Source organism: Labeo rohita, chromosome 5 (assembly GCF_022985175.1).
Source record: "Labeo rohita strain BAU-BD-2019 chromosome 5, IGBB_LRoh.1.0, whole genome shotgun sequence".
NCBI lineage: Eukaryota > Metazoa > Chordata > Actinopteri > Cypriniformes > Cyprinidae > Labeo > Labeo rohita.
The window spans coordinates 20105070-20122265 of record NC_066873.1 but is presented as its reverse complement, the minus strand read 5'-3'; the positions used below and the strand labels follow the sequence as shown (position 1 = coordinate 20122265).

The 17196-nt window shown below is 36.8% G+C and overlaps 1 protein-coding gene across 1 annotated transcript in view; it reads left to right on the top strand.

Annotated features, from left to right (window-relative positions):
• The first annotated feature begins 1078 nt into the window (after window positions 1-1078).
• Window positions 1079-17196, top strand: part of si:dkey-40c11.2 (drebrin) — a 48847-nt gene continuing 32729 nt past the window's right edge. Inside the window, exon 1 of the mRNA XM_051110029.1 lies at window positions 1079-1384. Within this exon, the coding sequence (XP_050965986.1) occupies window positions 1299-1384 (86 nt within the window). The 5' untranslated portion in view covers window positions 1079-1298. The remainder of the gene's footprint in view (window positions 1385-17196) is intronic.

The following is a 17196-nucleotide window of genomic DNA, read 5'->3' as shown; positions in this document are numbered from 1 at the left end:
CATTTGGCTTGGTGTTTTCAAGAAGGGCTTTGAGCTTGAGATTTGGCCTGAACCCAAAGTACTCCCCTGGACTTCCCTGGCTGGGATAGGAACCAATCGAAAGAGAGGTGTTGGTTTGGCTGAGGGATGCCGGAAAACTGTCAGTGAATGGAGGTGAGAGATGTGCCTATATATAGACCTTCTCTCATGGTAATTGGTGTTAAAATAAACTTAATTTTCTAACTTGATTCTAATGACCCGTGACTGCATGGGGGCGCTAGAGGATCCACAAAAAAAAAGAGGAAAACATTTTTTTAGGGCTGTCAGTGTTAATGTGTTAACTTATATTGTTAAATAAGATGATAAATACAGTGAATTGTTTTGGGTGAGATCATTGTCAGTAAGATTCAATTATCGATTCCACTTTTTAACAGGTGGCCTTAACTGCTGTGTACTTACGTCAAAAAAATAAGTGCAATGTACTTATTGTGTTCATACTGTATTGCAAAACACATTTGCTGCTATTGAGGTGGGATACAGGTCAGGTTTAAGGGTGGGTTAAGGTGTAAGGGGATGGGTCAACAGTGTAATTATAAATGTAATTACAGAAATTAACTACACATGTAATTACATGCCAATATTTATAGAAATGTAAGTACAATGTAAAAACATGTATGTACACAATAGGTGTAATGTATCAAATGATTAGTTTAAATGTAAGTACATAGTAGTTGAGGCCACCTAATATGCAATATGCAAACTGTGCACACATATAAACAGTATAAATGGATCTGTAAACATAAGAAGTAAAAGAATGGCCTCAAAAAGTTCTAAAACTAAAATCCAAAATAGCATTAAATCGCAATGGCATCTGGATATCTCACGACCTAACTCAACAAGTATGCCCACAAACCCATTTCAAAGTCTAGACTATGAAAACTGGATTAAATTATGTTACCTCCAAATTGTTTTAATGTGACCGTACATACCACGCTCAGTAGTTCATATTAGCAGCAGCCGAGATAAACTGAAATTGTGCAACAGCAGCGGTGTTTTTTTCCCCCTCAGAGCAGGAGGTGGAGCTTTTGGAGAGATTCCTCTTCATGAAGTTTTGCAGCAGGACTGATGCAGCACATCAGCAGTGTTCGCCTCCACCTCCAACTCCAACAGCTCTTCACTTACAGAAGTTACACATCGCCTGCAAAACTCACGTCGCTGAATGCAACTTTGGATAAGGGAACTGCTCGTTTACTAGGGATACAAAACGCGTGTTGAAGTGCACTGGTTTGTGGAGTACATAGACACACTCCAGCATCAGGATGAGAGCGATTAACTTGGACACGTACAGCCTGTCTTTGCTGACCGCTAAAGAAGACATCCTCAACCCGCGAGCATCCACCAACTGGTACAGTAAAAGTTACTTACTAGTTGTGTCTCGATTCTTAGCGAGCTGCCTGCTTGGACTGTATTTTTGGGTGTCACGGGCGCAAGCAACATTTTAAATTAGCATATAGGCAACAAATCTGAATGTTGTCTAGGTAGGGAGCTGATTTGCTGTTGAGGCACAACCGAAGACGAACACTGATGCTTTGGAAATGATATTGCGCAGTTCTTTTTAATGTTGTCAGAATGCGTTATTTTAAGCGTGAGTTTTGAAGAATATATATTTGAATGCCCCCAAGTTTTGCATTGGGCTAACAACGTTGCAACATGTTAACTACTGCAAAAAGGCAGATTTTTACTCTCGTATTACTCTGGAAGTGCTTGTTTAGAGTAATTTGTGTTTGAAGCAAAATACTAGGCCACTTCCCCCAAGCCTATCCCCCATTGCTGAAGATTTAGGTCACTGAATGTGTGTGTTTTTTACACAAATTTAACGGATGGTTATGAGAATACACGCTGGTTTCGTTCCTGTGGAAGTGCTTGATATGACACTTCTCCTTGGCAGTTCTCCCTTAGTGTTTACCTGTATGCAAATCAGCTCAGTTGCGAAAGGCTACTGTATATACCCACAAGCACAAATTATTGGGGTGGAAACACAATAACCCTGTGACCCATTAGCTTTAAAAATGTTAACTGTTGCATTCGACTTATATATGTTCAGACCAATACGTGCACAGTAATTACAGCAGTTGTATGCAATGAAGCTGCGTGTATTTGCATGTTTTGTACTGTTATAGCGCCACCTTTTGTTTAGATTAGATGGTACTTTGCATGCTTTTTCAGAGTTAAAGGATTAGCTCACTTCCAGAACAAAAATGTAGAGGTAATTTATTCACCCCCTTGTCATCCAAGATGTTCATGTCTAAAGAAATGATGTTTTTTGAGGAAAACATTTCAGGAATATCTCCATATAGTGGGCTTCTGTGGTGCCTGTGAGTTTGAACTTCCAGAATGCAGTTTAAGTGCAGCTTTAAAGTGCTCTAAACGATTCCAGCCAGAAGAACGGTCTTGTCTATTGAAACAATTCGTTATTTTCTAAAAGAAAATTACAAAATGTATATACTTTTTAACCTCAAGCGCTCGTCTTGTCTAGCTCTGCGTGAACTCTGTGCACTCCGGTTCAATACAGTTTATAACTCCTATCTCATTTTCTCCTCCAACTTCAAAATCACCCTACATCGCTGCAGAAGTACCAACCCAGTGTTTAAAGTGAACATGTAAAGAAGGTCAAACACCCTTTACAAAAAAAGATAAAACAGCCATGAAGGACTATTTTGAAGTTGGAAGAGAAAATGAGATGGGAGTTTTTCGACCTTCCCTAACTGTCTTGAACTGGAGTGCACAGAGTAAGCATGTGCATCACAGAGCTAGATAAGAACATTTCTGGTTAAAAAGGCTTGAACATCTTGGATGACAAGGGGGTGAGTAAATTATCTGTGAATTTTTGTTCTGGAAGTGACTAATCCTTAAAGTACTAAGGTGAACTCTCTGGACAGTCAAAAAACCTAGGGCTAGTTTTCAAAAGTAAGTTTTTCGAAAATATCTAATATGGTGGAAAATTTCCTTGGCAGAAATAAAAGGTGGTTTGTGGTGTTGTTGTTTAATTGAAATTTAGTCCTCTAAATTTCAAGTTTCTACCATTTATGGTACCTTACGGTTTTAAGGTAGAAAAAGTATAGGCTAAGAATAATAATCCAAATGAAACAATAGTGTTCCCAGCAGTTCATTTTTGGACCCCTAATAAAAAAATCAGCTGGTTCAGTGTTCTAGAAAATGGGACCATTTATTGGCCCATAAAATGTTTCAAAGGTTTTTCCTGGTCCCTCATTCTGTGTGCATGCATGTGTGTGTGTGCATTTGGGATTGAATGATGTAAGGAGACCAGCCAGCCCCTTTCATTTGTGACTTTCAACCATGATGTCACTAAGTTATATTCTACTTTAGCTTCAGGCCTACGCTATGAGTAGTAGTTTACAGGGTGGTTTGCACTTAAGTGGACACCCACATGATTAGAGACACCTTTTTCTGAAACTGAATACATATGCGCTTATTCATTTAGAGAAGAAGTTAATAGCCTGTTCCCACTCGCTGCTTTCTTGACTATGACGTCATGTTTTGTTGGCTTTAATCATGTACTTATTGAACACAGTGACAGTAATTATAGGTGTTTCATATAATCTGCATGTATCAGCTTGGATATACATTTGTTCAAACTTTAACAGCCCCTGATCTGATAGTTCAAAAGTCCTGCAGTGTCTTTCCTCTGTGTCAGATCTTGGCAGCTCACGTTTGTTTTATCAGCAGTGTCATTGTCTCTGCTGTTTTTCAACAGGCTCAGGCTAATTCCCGCAAACGCCCGTCAGTGGCTTCCTAAATGATCCTGACAGTACCCATTCTGTTTTTCCACATGCTTAATCACCGTAGAAACGTGCACAGAAACAGTCGCTGATGCTTTAGGCTTTACAAGCCTATCAGGCCCATTCATGCACTGCCTGGATCTGTCTATTGACAGCTGGAACAGTGATGATGAGGGTTTGTCAGCTTTTTACATTTTGAAATATCAAGTCACTTTAAATGGCCCAGAAGCAGACGCTGAATGTAAGAATTGCAAAAGACTTGTGAATATCTAGCAAAAGGGGAAACTCGCAAACTTCTCCACAGCAGTTGATCTATATCTTATCTCTGTACTTTTCTGCTCTGAATAATTGGCGCCATTGACTTATTGAGCTGTTCAGATGCACTTTGAGCATGCTAGAAATAGAAACAGCTTTTGCTGTCTGCAGTTTTTACATGAGATTTTGGTTATTTACAAAACTTTGCTTATTAAAATTGAAAATTAATTTCAGTTTTTAATTCATATCTGTTACTTTCAAGTCATCTGCAGTATATACTGGTGTAATTCTACTTGATTACATAAATGAACAAAAATGCTGGCTTTTTTTAAATTACTTTTTTAATGACTTTTTTTAATTAATACTTTAATTCAGCAGGGATGCATTCAGTTTATCAAAGCTGACAGTAAATACATTTATAATCTAACTAATGATTTTTATTTCCAATACATGCTGTTCTCTTGAACTTTCCATTCTTTAGAGAATCCTGAAAAAACATCACAGTTTCAGTAGCAACTGTTTACAACACTGATAAAAGTAAGAAATGTTTCTTGAGCACCAACTCATTATATTAGAATGATTTCTGAAAGATCATGTGACACTGAAGACTTTTACTGTATTTTTAATCAAATAAATCAACTGCAATGTTCCTCGATTCTATTCGAGTATTTGATTAAAAACAAAAAAATCCTTGATTGCATTTTGCCCTGTCCAGTAATTGGCAAAATACCAGAAGTGGTGCATTCCACAAATTAAACCCATTTAAAAATCATAAAGCATAATGCTATTAAGAATTCACAAATGCTACCATTCAATTAAATAAATATATGCAATGGTTTAATATATGCGCTTTAATTATTTACATGCGTGTAGGTTAAGAACGTGCATCTCAGAGCGGTTCTATTTACAATAAATGCTGCTACACAAATTATTATTTACATGGAGCGTCTCAAACTCCATGTCTAGATGTTGTTGTGAGTTTGGGTTTACTGTAACGTTCATCTGGGAGCACAACGTGCGATATTTCATCAGATTTGTGAGGTAAATCTTTTATAAACCTACGCAGTCACGGGAGAATACATCAATATCATTCTCATTATGCTAACTGTTCATCGTGATTTTAAAATAAAAGTTTAAACCCTCTGAGTTTACGCGTTCTGATGTCCACAATTAATTTTTACAGAAATTTTTTAGAGAAATTACAGTGGCTGTAGTTTTTATATCATTAAGAAATGGGCAAATATTAAAGGTATTTGTTACAATGCGTAAGGTACATTAGCTCTATTGTTTATAATACATTGTTTTTTAACAGTTTTGTTCAATAAAACCATATTACTTGCTTTTCATACTTTATTTGAATTAATTATTATTGCCTCATTGCAATTATATATGTATTTTAAGTCATTTTAAAGGCTGTTGTTCACTTAGGTCTATTTTTATTACTACGAAAACAATAATTATAGTTATCTGATTGCTTGATTAATCATCAGAATAATCAACAGGTTACTCGAATTACCAAAATAATTGTTAGTGACAGCCCTAAAATCGAGTAAAAAAAAAAAATCTCACCAACCCCAAATATTTGAACCATATCATATATCCTGACAAACAAAAGAAAGTGTGGTCCAGTGTTGTTTTGAACACTGAAATTCATTGTATGGGAAAACACAATTCTGAATTTCTTTCATTCCACAGAAGTGGGAAAGTCAATTTACAGTTCTCCAGTATGGAGGTAGTAATCCTGTTTCAAACGGTGACAGATTCTTCATGCTTGATTTATTAGTCTTATAAGTCAGAGATAAACATGGCAGGCTTTTGACATGCCGCTGTAGTTCTTCAGAAGTAAATGTTAGCAACTGGTCCTTTATTTCCTCATAGTGTTTAGCAGCTGCAGTGTTTGCGAATGGGTGTGTAAAACTCCCAAAATCACTATTGAGTCATCATATTCAAACAGATGCAGTAAAAAGTTCTGCGGCATTCTGTGAAACATGTTTTTATTGTTGTTGTCCTATATTGTAGAAGTGCCCTGCAGTACTAGAAATGATATGAGATGCAAGACAGTGTGATTATCTGGTTTTGTAAGCAGTATACATTTCATAACTTTTTGTTTTGGTTGTAAGCCATAACATGTTGTTGTTATATTGGCAAGGGATTTATTGTGCTCAGTTTGAATTTGTCATCCTTAGGCAGGCAAAGACAACTCCTGTGGGATGTGACTGGACTGGAACTGATAGAAAACTGTGAAGGCGTGGCAGAATTCTTTCCAGTGAGCATTGTGGGAGAAGCCACATTTGTGACATTTGAATCTTGAAGGTGGCTTCAGCCCCCTTTGGACAAAGAGGGATTCAGCCACTGTCCTTTAACCTTTTCACAGAGTAAAGATGCAGCTGTTATACAACTTATAGATTGCATGGTTTGATCGATGCACACATATGTCTTTCCATGGTGATAAAGTGATGTTTTTTAAGGAACTTACCTGCGTGTAATGAAGGAGAAGAGCTCAGGTTCAGTGTGGCTCAGGTCTTTACATCTCCATGCTGTTGGAGCACAAGTTTATGCATGATTTAAGAGCCTCAAGGTGCAGTGTTCTCATGTTACCATAATAAAACATCTGCTGAGCATGGTGAGTTATCACCACAACAAGACTATTCAGTACTAATATGTAGGATGCTAACCTTAATTGACCTCTGATGGAAGTTTTATCATGGCAAATCTCTGAAGGTTTTAGCATGGTAATGGGTATGACAATGTTAATCTATTTGGTCTTGGCAGAATAGGTCTATAAATCTACTGTAGGTTTAGTTGACTAAAATCTTAATCTTAAACCGAGTGTGTTTACATGAATGCAGATTTCATGTAAACACAATTTAGTTGACGAGTAATTTTTGTCATAATTTCATTTTTTCACAGACGATAACGAAACACAAACTCGTTTTGAATGACAAAAACATGACATTTTTTATTGACATTTTGTCAACAAATAAAAACGAGATGAAAATGTTAGGGAGGGATGAATTGAGTTCTCTATTGCGTCGTCAAATGTATCTATATGTCTGCTTTTCTCTTACTCCCCGATATTGACATTTTTGAACGTTTTATGAGACATGCAGCAACTGTATGCTTGCTTATGTCCCGCTGAATAGATCAGTAGGCTATGATACAGTTTAAATGTATGCATCTAACCATGCAGCAGATACATTCTGAAAGAATCTTTTTCCAAATCATCCCTCCCTGACATTTTCGTCTCATTTTTATTCGTTCACAAAAATGTCAATAGATTTTCATCATAGTTTTTGTCATTCAATATGAGCTTTTGTTTCGTCTTGTTTTCGATGGTAAAAAATGTTGTTGATGAAAATTATGACGAAAATTATTCGTCCACGAAATTAACACTGCTGCACTGTTGCAAATAGCATAAATAATAACTCATAGCAGATCTATACAGGTGGAGCTGGGGTGGTGGAGGGTTTCAGAGGAGCTGCAGTGAATGCTAACCTGCATTTAAATGTAAAGCATTTTTTTGTTTGTGCCAAGTAGTTTTGTACTGTGAATATCATCAGTTTGCGTTAAAGGGGTCATCGGATGCCCATTTTCCACAAGTTGAAATGATTCTTTAGGGTCTTAATGAAAAGTCTATAATATACTTTGGTTTAAAATTCTTAATGGTAGTGTAAAACAACACCCTTTTTACCTTGCCAAAATCAGCTCTGCAAAAATCATCCTGTTCTGGTCGAGGCTGCTTTAAATGTTAATGAGCTCTGCTCGCCCCGCCCCTCTCTTCTCTCTGTGGAGTGACGAGCCTGTTTACTTTAGCTGCATTTAGCCGCTAAACTTGCTAACTAGCACTTTATTAGGAAAGGCGATCGCAAAGATTCATAAAAAAACCCTTATACTCACTTCTGCTGTAAGTGAAGCTGGATCACGAATGATTTGCACGAACATAAATGCATTTATGTAGATCGGGAGGGGCATTCCCTTCACAAACAAATGTAATCCACTGCATCTTCAGCAGCTCAGATGTCGGGAGTAAATGACGACCACTACGTTCATTTTTACATCCAGCAACACAACACCTCAATCGCTCATTCGGAGATATTCTTGTCTAACTTACATCCCTGCTCCAGCATCAAAACAATTGAGGTTGGACTGTGACAGCTGATCAGGTAAGATGCTCATGTCAATCAACTATCGTGGGTGGCATCTGAGAATGGCTCGATTTGAAAAAGGGAATATTATTTTTACAGATTAATTAAAAACCACTGCATGGATTTTTATCATTATAGGGTAGATTTGTACATACACTGCCAACACACATTAATGTTCAAACAACATGTAAAAGTGAACTTAGCATCCGATGATCCTTTAAGGACCCATCAGCCTGCATCATGTAGAGTTTCATGACAGAACTTGGCATTTTTTATGAAGTAGTACAAAAATAATTCACATGCACAAAAGCAAGTAAAATAGCAAATGCATGCAATCATTTTATCTTATGACACTAATAAATTTTCAATAATTGTCCCTTCAAACACATAGTTGAGTGTCACATCAAAATTTCATCACACACTTGTTGTAAATAAAACAGATTATTGTGTATTATTAAGTATTATTTCAGTCTTTTTACTTTGTTTTTCTTTTTTTATTTCGTAGTAATTGTTTGTGAAATGTACTAGTTTCAAATTAAACTGTTTCAAAGTAAATCCTACTTAGTACAGGACATTTGGTTCGGCATGCATATACAGTATGTGTAATGAAAGAATAAACAGAAATGAAATATCCCGGATGTAAGAATATACCAAGATCTGAATGAAAAAATGTAGTGAACCAGTTGCATAGCAATATTCTCATTAATAGTTTTGAGTGTTTACATTTACCCATTTTCTGGAGAACTTCTTAAGTCCTTCCTTGGCCAGTGTTATTACTTTCCCAGTACTTTCCTGTTCTCTGTGCACTTGAAATGTTTATAGTGCTGTGAAAAAAAGAGACTGAATTTTGAGATTGAACATTGCCGTTAAAGTGGCTGAAAGATAGTGGGTAGAAGTTTCTCTGCAGAAAAGCCTTGTATGTATAAAATGAATGGATGAAAAATGATTGACTAAAGTAATAATTATGTTTGACAGAATGAATTGAGTAGTTCCTTTGTGTGGTTCTATACTTTTGATGTGACTTGATCTACATCACTGTTTGGTTTAATGCCACAACATATTATGTTTCAGACAACTTGGCCAATCTGACAATTGAAATCAGATATTATGCTTGTATAGTTTTATCCACAGGCAACAAAGGTTTAATGTACCGGCATTTGTCTGTTCCTGTTTCAGCAAATTACATTTCATCACAAGGTTGTCCAAATGGTTTGTAATTAAAAGATGACTATATAAACCATAGAGACAGATTAAGATATTCAGTCAGTCAAAAAACTGTCATCTCAACCACCCTTAAACAAAATGAAAATCAATGTGGATGGTATATCTAAGTACTTTTATAGCATCCTCTTAGTGGGGCTATTTAGTTTTATGGTGATGGGTTACCACAGCAGGAATGTTTTATAGTGGCAGATTAGTAATTAAGCTATTAAGCAGTAAATATAGAGCTATTTTAGTGTTGACTTTGTCCTAGGTAAGTGCTTCATTGATTTGTTTTAAACATTGCTTCAAAAGACCCATTGGGGTTTCCCAAGTATGCTGATGATACAAAGTAAGTTGAAGGTTGGTGGACGCCTTGATGTTCCTCATATCAATAATCAGTGTTTATGTTTTAAAAATGTTTCCTAATCCTTAAACCACCACCTTGAATGCACCAATTATTGTTTACTTCACACTGCTGTAATGCAGAGATGCTGAATGAGCGTCTTGAGATGTTTGATTGTTCACAAGTATGTATCGGGACTGAAGCATATGGCATATTTCTTTGTTTCTCACTCTCATGGCATTCCAGACAGCAATGTTCGGACACTCCATATGTCTCAGTCAGCAACTAAATGGCTGCCTTACCCAAGCCAGCTCAAACTGTGACCCAGAATCCTGATCTATTCATTCTCCTAAACCTCTGAAGCCACCACTTTGCAGTTTAATATTAAAGCTTTATATACAACATATAAATGGATTTCAGATTGAGAGGTTTTCATACTCAATTCAGTCACCTCAGGGATCACTGACTCACTTGGAGAGAAGCTGTGTTGTTTCTTGGGAAATGCCTGGCCCTTGTGTAGGTGGCTTCTCCACTGTTGATCTCAATGGGAAAATGTTAATGGAGTTCCTCAAAGCTGCAAGGCTGTGTCAAAAGACTCAAACAATGCTGTTTGTTGTATGTTGAGTTGTAGTCCCACACAGATGGCTTGTGGTCGTTGGCGGAGATGTGGGGGATTAACTTGTCCAGTAAAATTAACATTTGTTGCAGATGGATATCTGTGGACTTTCAGAGGTCTCCAGATACCTGCTTCTTTTCGAAGACGCTGAAATGACTTCCAGTTGAGTTTTTTTTTTTTTTGTTCTTTCTTGAACCTTGAAGATCAGTAGTAGATGTGCAAGCCTTTCCATCATCAGCTTTCAGTTTCTGTGCTTGGCAAATGTTTTGGCAAATGAACATGGCACATATGCCTCTTTTCATTGTGCTTTTATATAGTTTTGGCCAATCTTGTCTAGTTGAAAGATTTTTCCATTTCTTTTTGGACATTATGTTAAATGCATTTGCTTTGGCTGTAGAAGTTTCTGAGCTTGTCTTAGGGCACTATATCATCTCAAACATTTATAATGTTCTTGCATGTCATCCCTGTCTTAGTCCAGCAGAGAAAGTAAAAAAGAAACTCTTTGCGAAAAATACAGTACATCTGTCAAACATACCTTTCAAAAGTTTTTCAAAGTTTTTGCTTCCTAAGGCTGCATTTATGTGATAAATATTACAGTAAAACAGTAATATCGTGGAATATTATTACAATTGAAAATTACTGTTTTCTATTTTAATATAATTTAAAATGTAGAATTTTAAGCTTAAAGGAGAAGTTCACTTCTAAAACAACATTTTACAAATAATTTACTCACCCCTTTGTCATCCAAGATGTTCATGTATTTCTGTCTTAAAGAAATTATGTTTTTTGAGGAAAGCATTTCAGGATTTTTCTCCATATAATGGACTTCATTGGTGCCCCAATTTTGAACTTTCAAAATGTAGTTTAAATGCAGCTTCAAAGGGCTTTAAACAATCCCAGCCGAGGAAGAAAGGTCTTATCCAGCGAACGAGTGGTCTTTTTTTTTTCGAAAAATAAAAATTTGTATACTTTTTAAGTACAAAAGCTTGTGTAGCACAGGCTCTGAGATGCGCGTTCACGATGCTACAAATTAGTGATTGGTCATTCTTGAACGATTCTTTCATTTTCAACTAATCTTTTACGTGACTCAGGAAGAACGAGTCATCTCGTGGAGTGATTTGTTCAGTCGCGCATGCACAACATCCTTTCTGGAATTAGTTCACCTGTTTCGAAAACTTGTCAGATAAGAGGTGAGGTAAGCTAATCATAGACTAAAGACCCAGGTAAACAATGAATTAATCTTATCTGTTTCTTATAACATTATAGTTTTGTCTTGTTTGCAGTGTGATCAACGTTTGTGTAAGCAGTAGATGTGTTAGGGAAGCAACACATAAGATTTTAATTATATTTTACTAAAATGAACGAAATGACTCGAAAAAAGATTCGATAAAATGATCTGAACTTTCCATCACTACTATGAATCACGTGTAAGTTCATCATTTGTTTACTGAGTATGGTGAAAAACTCTTATTTTCTCCTACAACTTGAGAGGAGGACATTGTTGTACCTTTTTGTTTGTAAACAGCGTTTACAAACTTACTTGCACTTTCTAAGTCTTTGCGTGTTCCCTTTGTAAACACTGGGTCTGTAGTTCCGCCTACGTTCAGCATGACCTTTGACGTGATTCAGTAGTACGTAGCGTCGTGAATGTGCATCCCAGAGCCTGTGCTACACAAGCTTTTGTGCTTAAAAAGTATAAAACTTTGATTTTCCAAAAAAAAATGACATTGTTTCGTTAAGATTAGATAAGATTCTTCTTCCTCGGCTGGGATCGTTTAGAGCCCTTTGAAGCTGCATTTAAACTACATTTTGGAAGTTCAAAATCGGGGCACCAATGAAGTCCACTATATGGAGAAAAATCCTGAAATACTTTGTTCAAAAAACGTAATTTCTTTACGACTGAAGACAGAAAGACGTGAACATTTTGGATGACAAGGGGGTGAGTAAATTATTTGTGAATTGTTGTTCTGGAAGTGGACATGATCCTTCAGAAATTAATCTAATATGCTGATTTGGTACTCAAGAAACATTTTTTTTTATTATCAATGTATTATCCAACCAGATCTCATGATTAAAAACGTACCTGTGGGAACTTTTTTGCAAGGCGCAAAATACGTACCAATAAGTACATATCACTGCAGTTTCCAACAGAAAAGAACACTAGAGGCCGTAAAACAGCAAGCTCTTGTAATCGTTTTCGTTCACAATTGTGGTTACAGCTCCATATGTTTCGCTTTCCGGATGTAACAAGCTTGCTGGGTTACTTAGACGATACGTAATTGGACTTAAGCTTTGGAATCCTTGGGTACGAATCCGTTCCCACAGGTACGTTTTCATCATGAGATCAGGCTCATATTATCAACTGAAAACAGTTGTGCTGCTTAATGTATTTGCTGAAACCATAGTATTTTTTCAGGATTATTTAATGAATAGAACGCTGCTTCTAGCCAAAGATTTGAGCACTAATGTTCTATTATAGAAACATTTACATTCTTCAATAATGCCGCTTTCAGTTTGTGTCCCAAATTATACACACTCTCCTCCAAGGTGGTGAATGATAAGGTGCAGATTGAGGTGTGTGTTTACAAGGAGGTCTTTATCACGCCCCCTAATGACTCATAGTAGCCTTATACCTAAGGAGGTCATGTTGCTTGCAGCTCAAACTAGCATGTGTGCATTTTACAGCTGAGCTTGTGATATGTATTTGACTAGCTCAAAAAAGTCCATTTGCAAAAAAAATAACCGGTACCAGTTGGGACACATTTGCGCCTTTTCATGTGGCTTTATTTGAGTCTATTAATTTATTTTTATTCGTCTTTTTGTGTTGACAAAATTAAGACATTGATAGAGGATAAACGTTCCTCTTTTGCTAGTGGCGTGATGTGAGGTGAAAATAGGAAAGTTTGTGGTGTTTTGGGTTTACATAACACAAGATTGGCTCTGCCTGAGGCCTTTAATCACCTCATACTGGAAACTTGCACAGGGCAGAATAAATCAACAAACAGCCTGCATACCTAAAGACTCCCACAAAGTAATGAGAACGGCACAAACACAGCTGTAGATCCAGCGTAAAACGATGTTATCTCATCCACCACCTTGCGTAACCTGAAATTTTGCCAGTCTTAGTGTATTGTTTGAGATTATACTAAAGATGAAATACAAAAGACAAGGCTTAATCTACAAGCAGTACAACTTTGTCAATGGTTGTTTTTGAGCTAAGACACAGGTGACTGGGTATCCCAGAACTGGCACCTCTCCATTGCAGGAATTAGACTTTACAGTAAGTACAATTCCAGTAAAACTGGTGTTTTTGCGGTTGGCAGGCTCTGTGTCAAACGATATTCTAACATAAATGCAGTATTCTTTAAAAGCCAAGTTCTGTCATGAAACACTAGATGGCGCAGGCTGATGGGTTTTTAATGCAAACTAATGGTATTCACAAGTTGATTGGTTCATGCTGGATACGCAGCCAATAAGCTTGCTGCTTTACATTTGAAAATGTTGGTTAGCATTCGCTAGAGCATCTCCTCTGAAACCCTCCACTTCCCCAGCTCCGCCTGTATAGATCTGCTACAGGTTATTATATATGCTATTTGTGCAGCAGCAGTATGTCTTAAATACTCACAGCACTGTATCGTGTATGTATTGGCAGTAGCAAATTCTTCTACTTGCTTTGCAGCAGCATAGCAGATCTGTTCCCCCAAGACCAAATACATTAACATTATCATATCCATTACCATGCTAAAATATTCTAAGAGTTGTCATGATAGAAATGGTTTCGACAGCTGCTGCGCACAGTAAATAAATCAACCCGGGTCTTGTTTGTTGTATGGGTTCCAATTGAACTGTGAACTGCCAGCAATGGATTTTTTCCCTTATCTGTTGGGGAATAAGGGCATTATGACCCCGATTATATTATGATGTAATGAGAGCTGCACTGAAAATCTCATGCAGTTAAAATGTCATTAATATTAATTTCAAGATATAATGAAGTAGTTGTGGCTTTTGGCTTTTCCTTTTTCCTTTTTCCATTTGGGTGTAGCTCCTTCGTGACAGATGAATCAGGTGAGAAAGGTGTGAGACAGCTCAGAGAAGAGTATGGTAGTAAGTTAAGAAAACAATAGAGCTTGATCGTTTGGACTGATATACTTAAACAGAAAGAGGGTTGGCAAACTTATTTACAACTGCCATGTCATGTTCCTCACATTTAATGTTTTATTACACTTCTAATGTTTGTTTGTTTGTTTTTTATTATGTGTCATGATGATATATAATAATATAATATATACATTACCGTTCAAAAGTTTCAGTGTCATGGATCATGTGACAATGAAGACTGAAGCAATGACTGCTGAAAATTGAGTTTTGCAATCACAAGATTTCACAATATCACTGTGTTTACTGCATTTTTGATTGGTAAGCTTAAGAGACTTTAAAAAACATTAAAAAACTATTAACTACCCTGGATTTTTGAATGGTGTGGACTGTTAGGAATCATATAATCCTGCCTTGAAAATGTGTTATCTTACTGTTATACAACAGTTACACCTGGTCCTCGAATTTGATTGGCTGAGGTCCTTCCAGCAATGCTGTGTTCTGCCAGTATCAACATGGAAACTGTTTCACTGTTAGTATCACTTCGCTTGAATTTCTCACAGTGAGCATTATGGTGAAGGAGCAAACCTTCTATAATTGTACAAATACTACTGTTTTTGTGTCACAGCTTTATAAGTTTTTAGGCAGTAATTTAGTTGTTTAAATTTCAAATATGTGGTTCATTTATAAAGACTGTAGTAGAAGAATGTTTATTCATTGTTGATTGTATGAGGGATACCAGACTGTGTGTAAATGAGCAAGGGTCAATGTGGGACAGACGGCACAGGAAATGCCAGAGTTGTCCCAGAGGAGTGTTTTGTCGTAGAGGCCAGTGGCTAAACTCACTCTGTCCGGTTAGTGACTTCACAACTAATGGTCACAGACTTATCAGGAGGGTGTTGAAGAAAGCTACATAGTTGTGATAAATTCTGAGTTTACTTTATATTTCAAAACATTGCAGTCTACCGTAAATGCTGTGTAATCAAAGCGTCTGCCAAATGCATAAATGTAAATGTTTGCAATGATGTCCAAGGTGTTTTGCTAGAGCTGGCAGCCTTGAACCCAAAGTCCTCATGTTTTATTATGATCGAGAGAGACAGAATGGGAGGATATAAATGATTCCAGTGTAATTGTCTGAGAAAACCATTTGAAATAATGAAACATTATATATAATTATAGTAGTTTTTTCCAGCTTAGCCTCAGCGGTCATTACATGAATAATTATGGCCATCCAATTATGACTAATAAATTGGGCTCACAGCTGCCCCACAATAAATAACAACAGCTTGGAAAAGTTACAGAGCTTCAGACTTTGGAGGTCAACAGTAGATTTCCTTTAAAGGGTAATAGCAGCATTGTTGATGGAAAATAGGGGGTCTTCCTGTGATTCTGATAAGAGCCATAGTAACCTTTTTGGCCATGATGCCTTGTTGAAAAGATCCGTCATCTCTAATGGACTTCCTGAATGGATGAAGGTTGTGTAGAATAATAGAACATTTAGGAGAAAAAATAGCTTGTCTCACTTAAACAGGCTGGATGTGTGAGTCAGGATTACCAGCTTGTCTTCAGGTGGATAGCTATTTTTATCACAGCTAACATATAAGGTTACCTATGAGAGGCTACTACAGTTCCCGTTTGTAGACTGTGGTTACATAGTTGGGTTCATGTTACACACTATAGTTACTTGAGTAAATGAAGCTTTAATCAATGATGAAACACTAGACATATTCATGCTTTATCATGCTAGTAAAAAGCACAAACCTGGACACACCTGTTGACTCACAAGTGTGAATATATCAAGTTTTTGCTGACAAGATTTGTTTGCTGGTCACAGTTTTGTCTGTGTGCTGAATTGCAAAACAATTAGATTTTCCATGGCTAAAAGCCAGACTGTAACAACTAGTGTGTAAAATCTTTGGACGCTAGATTGTTACTTTCCACCTCGCAGATGTTGTTGTTACACAGTGACCAAGTTTCCTATGCTCATAATTTAGTGTAAACATCTTAAACAGTCTTCTATTTCTGGTGAAGGTCATTAATTGTTTAAAGCCCAAAAATGAAAATTACCCTCAAGTCATCCTATATGACTTTCTTCTTTCAGACGAATACAATCAGTTGTATTAAAAAATGTCCTGGCTCGTCCACATTTTATAATGCCAGTGAATAGTTGCATCCATCCATCATAAAAAGTACTCCACACAGCTCTGGGGGGTTAAAGTGGTGTAATAAAGGTGTAAGAAAAATATTCATATTTAAAACTTATGAACTGTAACCTCTAGCTTCTGCTAACTGCAGTATGTGCGTTCACGAGAGAGTGGCGTTCCAGTGGATGACATAGGCGAATGTGCTGATGAACGCTGAAGTGCAGTGGCGAGAGCAAAACAAAACACTGGTCATGAATTAGAAGTACAAAACGAGGATTTATAAAGAAAAGTGTTTGGAGGATTTCAATATAAGCCAAAAGGGGACGGGTTTTCCTGTGCTGTAACAAAAACTTGGTTGGAACGCTGGAACGCCACTCTTTTGAAAACACTTGTAAGTTAGCACAAGCTAGAGATTACACCTTATGAAGTTTTAAATATTGATATTTTCTTACACAAATGCATCGATTCACTTCAGAAGGCCTTTATTCACCTTCTGGAGCCATGTGGAGTTCTTTTTATGATGGATGGATGCACTTTATTGGACGTAAAAATCTTGACACCCATTCAGTGCCATTATAAAGCTTGGAAAAGCCAGGACGTTTTTTAATGTAACTTT